The sequence below is a fragment of the Nansenia antarctica genome (assembly GCF_963989245.1).
Source record: "Nansenia antarctica genome assembly, chromosome: 6".
NCBI classification, from domain to species: Eukaryota; Metazoa; Chordata; class Actinopteri; order Argentiniformes; family Microstomatidae; genus Nansenia; species Nansenia antarctica.
In genome coordinates this window covers 72,632,750-72,637,749 of record NC_137676.1, presented here as the reverse complement: position 1 = coordinate 72,637,749, position 5,000 = coordinate 72,632,750, and the positions used below count along the sequence as shown (strand labels likewise).

At 42.3% G+C, this 5,000-nt stretch overlaps 1 protein-coding gene across 1 annotated transcript in view; it reads left to right on the top strand.

Moving 5' to 3' along the window:
* LOC308160937 (condensin complex subunit 3-like) overlaps positions 1–5,000 on the top strand; it is a gene marked incomplete at both ends in the record, with an annotated part of 32,127 nt that overhangs the window by 19,515 nt on the left and 7,612 nt on the right. Inside the window, 2 exons of the mRNA XM_080534860.1 lie at positions 1,481–1,648; positions 3,794–3,908. Of these exons, the coding sequence (XP_080390986.1) occupies positions 1,481–1,648; positions 3,794–3,908 (283 nt within the window). The remainder of the gene's footprint in view (positions 1–1,480; positions 1,649–3,793; positions 3,909–5,000) is intronic.

Genomic DNA, 5,000 nt, shown 5'->3' with positions numbered 1-5,000 from the left:
AGTATTCTACTTGATGTACCGTATTTTCCGGACTATAAGTCGCACCCGAGTATAAGTCGCAGCAGGCCAAAAATGGGTCATGAAGAGGGAAAAACCACATATAAGTCGCACTGGACTATAAGTCGCATGGTTCAAGGGAACGGGCTTGGCGGAATCAGCGGGGAAAAAAGACCCTGTTGAGCTTGACTCTAGTCTGGCACTGTGAAGAGACATGAGAGGATTTGTAAGCCCAGGAAGGACATAATTCACGTTAAAACTTCTTCTGAAAGGTTAGAAATACTTAAATTATCGAGTGTAAAGCCAGGGCTAGCTAGCGCGTTGCTAACGAAGGTTAGCAAAATGGCGTCGCGGGAGCAAGCAAACAGGATGGAACAGCCTCTGAAAGGTAATAAATGACTTTAATATCGTGTATAACGTTCATAATAGCGTGTATAACGTTCATAATATAGTGCTTAATGTCCACATTGTCGAGTGTAACGACTATTTATCGTGTATAAGGCCATGACAAAGATAGCTTGGTGAAAAACGGAAGTAGTTAGGATGAAGGGCGGCCTACAAACAATGCAACATTGAACAGCCTCTGAAAGGTAATAAATGACTTTAATATCGTGTATAACGTTCATAATATCGTGTATAAGGTCCATAATATCATGTTTAATGTCCACATTGTCGTGTTTAATGTCCACATTGTCGAGTATAATGGCTATTCTATCGCGTATGTGGCGCTAGCGGAAGTAGCAAAATAGCCTCGCGGGGGTAATTTAGCAACATAGAACAGTCTCTGGAAGGAATAAATGACTTTAATATCGTTTATAAAGTCCATAACATTGTGTATAAGGTCCATAACATCATGTTTAATGTCCACATGTCGTGTTTAATGTCCACATTGTCAAGTATAATGGCTATTCTATCGTGTATGAGGCGCTAGCGGAAGTTACTCCTTGGTTCATGTCAGTCAGAGATTACCGTATGTCAGTTCATGTCAGTCAGAGATTATGAATTATTGATATATAAGTCGCACCTGACTATAAGTCGCAGGACCAGCCAAAGTATGAAAAAAACCGCGACTTATAGTCCGGAAAATACGGTAGATGTATTGATCTATTGTTATAGTGATAGTGGCTTAATAAGTGATGCAATCAGTTTGGCCATAAGTGATTTAATCAGTTTGTTCTTTTAAAGACATCTAGATATATTATTTTATTTTGTATAGAGTATAAAACAGTATTAATGCATTTTAACATTGAGACATATATTTTGTATTGAGTATAAAATAGTATTAATGCATTTAAACATTGAGACAAGAAGCTGTCTTCTGTACCCCCTCTCCCAATATCTCAAACTGTGACCCCCCTCCCCAAGAAAAAGTTTCAGGCACAGGATTTTTCCCCACTTTAAGCCCTGTGTGTGTGTGTGTGTGTGTGTGTGTGTGTGTGTGTGTGTGTGTGTGTGTGTGTGTGTGTGTGTGTGCTCCCTGCAGGGGATGAGTGTTCATGACTGCATGGCGGTGCATGTGTGTGGGGAGATGCTGAACGACCCCACCGCCCCCGAGGTCCGCCTCTACGCCAAGACCCTCAGCAGCCTGGAGCTCAGCAGAGACCAGGGGACCAGGGAGGACCTGCTGTCACAGCTGCACCAGGTCACACAGGTACACACACACACACACACACACACACACACACACACACACACAGACCCCCCTCAGCAGAGACCAGCCCACCAGGACTGACCTCCTCACACTGCTGCACCAGGTCACACACACACACACACACACACACACACACACACACACACACACACACACACACACACACACACACACACACAGACCCCCCTCAGCAGAGACCAGCCCACCAGGACTGACCTCCTCACACTGCTGCACCAGGTCTCACACACACACACACACACACATTATCACTAGTGCAACCTGTGTTGTCTCACCTGCACTAATGCCTTGTCTCCTACTCTTCTTTTGTTGTCTCTTATGTCCTACTGACACGTTTATCTACAACTATATGCTTTAGTTATGAAGCCCTGTGTCTTTAGTTATTAAGCCCTGTCTGTGTCTTTAGTTATGAAGCCCTGTGTCTTTAGTTATTAAGCCCTGTCTGTGTCTTTAGTTATGAAGCCCTGTGTCTTTAGTTATGAAGCCCTGTGTCTTTAGTTATTAAGCCCTGTGTCTTTAGTTATGAAGCCCTGTGTCTTTAGTTATTCAATTCAAACCTTTATTTATACTCGTAAGTTACTGAGGTTGCCCTCATTTACAGCAGCAACGAGTGAACAAAAGAGAACCAACAATACAAGTCATAAACAGAATAAAAATCAAACCAAAATATAAAACAAACAAAAAAACATTACTAAGAAATGTACAACATAATTTAAAAACAGTTACAAGAAGTGACACAGAGGGGAAAAACCAAGTTCTTAAAATCATTGAGTGATGGGAGAGTGACCAGTTTCAGAGAATTCTGAATAGAGTTCCAAGTGTTAGCAGCATCATAAGCGTAGGCTGTCCTACCCAGCTTAGTAGACATTTGAGGGACCGTACAAACCAACCACTCGCTGGAGCGTGTTTGATAGGAAGAAACATTCCAGTCCAACAGGGAAGTAATATAGGGGGGGAGTTTGCCTGAAATCCCCTTAAATATAAATTGATACCAGTGATAATCTCGGCGGGCTGCGAGAGATGTCCAGCCAACCTTATCATATAAGACACAGTGGTGAGTGTTATATTTGTCTTGAGTGATGAATCTGAGTGCAGAGTGGTATACCGAATCCAGAGCCTTTAAGGTAGTGACAGCCGCGTGACGATAGATCACGTCTCCATAGTCCAGTACAGACATAAAAACAGATTCAATTACTCTCTTTCTACAGCTCGGCGGGAAGTTACTGCGATTTCTGTAGAGAAAGCCAATCTTCTGACGTAGTTTTGAGGACAAAATATCAACATGATGTTTAAAAGTTAATTTTTCATCAATCCATAAACCAAGGTACTTATACTCCTTGACTCGCTCTAGTATGGAGCCATTTGATAAGGACATTTGGAAGCTATTAACATCAATATTTCTAGACTTAGTAAAAAACATGACTTTTGTTTTGCTAGCATTTAAAACCAATTTAAGTTCTTTAAACGCCCTTTGAAGATGATCAAAAGCTTGTTGCAATTTCAGATTAGCTGACTCAAGAGAATCCGCAGTACAATAGATTATCGTATCATCCGCGTAAAGGTGAGCCTTACATGAGTCGTCCAGAGCAGTTAAAATATTGTTTATATAGATTGTAAAAGCCCTGTGAAGCCCTGTGTCTTTAGTTATGAAGCCCTGTGTCTTTAGTTATTAAGCCCTGTGTCTTTAGTTATGAAGCCCTGTGTCTTTAGTTATTAAGCCCTGTGTCTTTAGTTATTAAGCCCTGTGTCTTTAGTTATTAAGCCCTGTGTCTTTAGTTATTAAGCCCTGTGTCTTTAGTTATTAAGCCCTGTCTGTGTCTTGTGCTGCAATGCAACACATCAGGATCCCCAGCCTAAGACTTTTACTCTGTTACACTTGTGTAATGTGACGTAACAAATAAACTTGAAATGTGAAACTTGAACCACACACACACACACACACACACACTCATACACACACACACACACACACACACTCCTAACACAATTTGCTGCTGTATTTTTCTCATCTATTTTTATTTAATCATGACCCCCCCCCCCACTCTCACCCCTTCTTCTTTCTATTTCTCCCTCCCCTTTTCTCTTTTTCCCTCTCCCCCCTTTCCTCCCCCCCCTCCCTCCCTCTAGGAGGTGAAGGACAGCGTGTGTCTGCGGGCCATAGAGAAGCTGATTGGTCAGCTGCAGGACTTCAAGACCGACCTCAGCGCCACCGCGCTACAGGCTCTGGACATCAACGCTGACGGTACGCACACACACACACACACACACACATTTAATATCTTTATTTGCGTTCACATTTTACAATAAAATTCTTGAACACAAACAGTATTAGTTGCACCAGCATAGGACACTCGATAATTCAAGCTTTACAATCTGTCTATGGGTACAGGTAGCAGCGTCTCCTCCATATGTGCCGGCTGCCAATTATTGCAGATATTGAGCAGAATTTTGCCACTGCCTTTGCTTTAGGCTTGGGAATTCCTGCCATCTGCAACCCCCTGACGACTAGTCTGTGGACATTACCAAGGCTTCCAAATATAAACACTAATAATGTACATTTGTACCCAAGCTGTACAATGGCATCTTTGAGTGGATGGTACTTCACAACTTTGGTAAGAAAGGCCTCTTCTAGGCTGTAGTCAAACGCGCAACCCACTTCCAAAATGATGACCTCTCTACTGTCCTCATCGACAACAACAACATCTGGTGTATTGGCTGCAACATTTGAAAAATAGTCATATTCATTATTGCACAGGTTGAACATGGTAGTTGAGACACATGTGTGTTTATAGGTTTTAACAGAGGGTGTAACATATGAGAGCATGTCCTTAACTAGCAAGTCAACAATTCTATCATGCCTAGCGATGTACATGCCTTTATATACAAAGCAGATTCAGTGATTGAATTCTGATCATGGTGCAGACAGTGGGGAGAGAATGTGTTAGGGTACCACAGAGAGAGATTGAGTCTAGTTGGGAGGACCTGTAATCTAGCTTTAACTGTAAAAGTGACTATATCCTCATCTACTTCATGGTTCTTAAATATTGAGTGAGAAACAGAATGATCAGTAGTAGGGAGGCAAGCTAGCTTTCCCTGTAGCTTTAAACCAGTCCAGTGTTGTTGCTGTCTTTGGTGCTGTAATCTAACAAGGTACCTCCGTGCATGGTCTGGTGACAAATGATGTTCTGTGTCAATAACAGTAGCCCTTACTGAGGTTGAACAGTTAGTTATAACATTCTCGGACACTGTTACAGTGTCTGAGTCAGACCTCACCCAGTCCAGGGAAACTCCAGTCCTCGCACAGAGGTCATTGAGGTCAGGCCAATCTGACCAG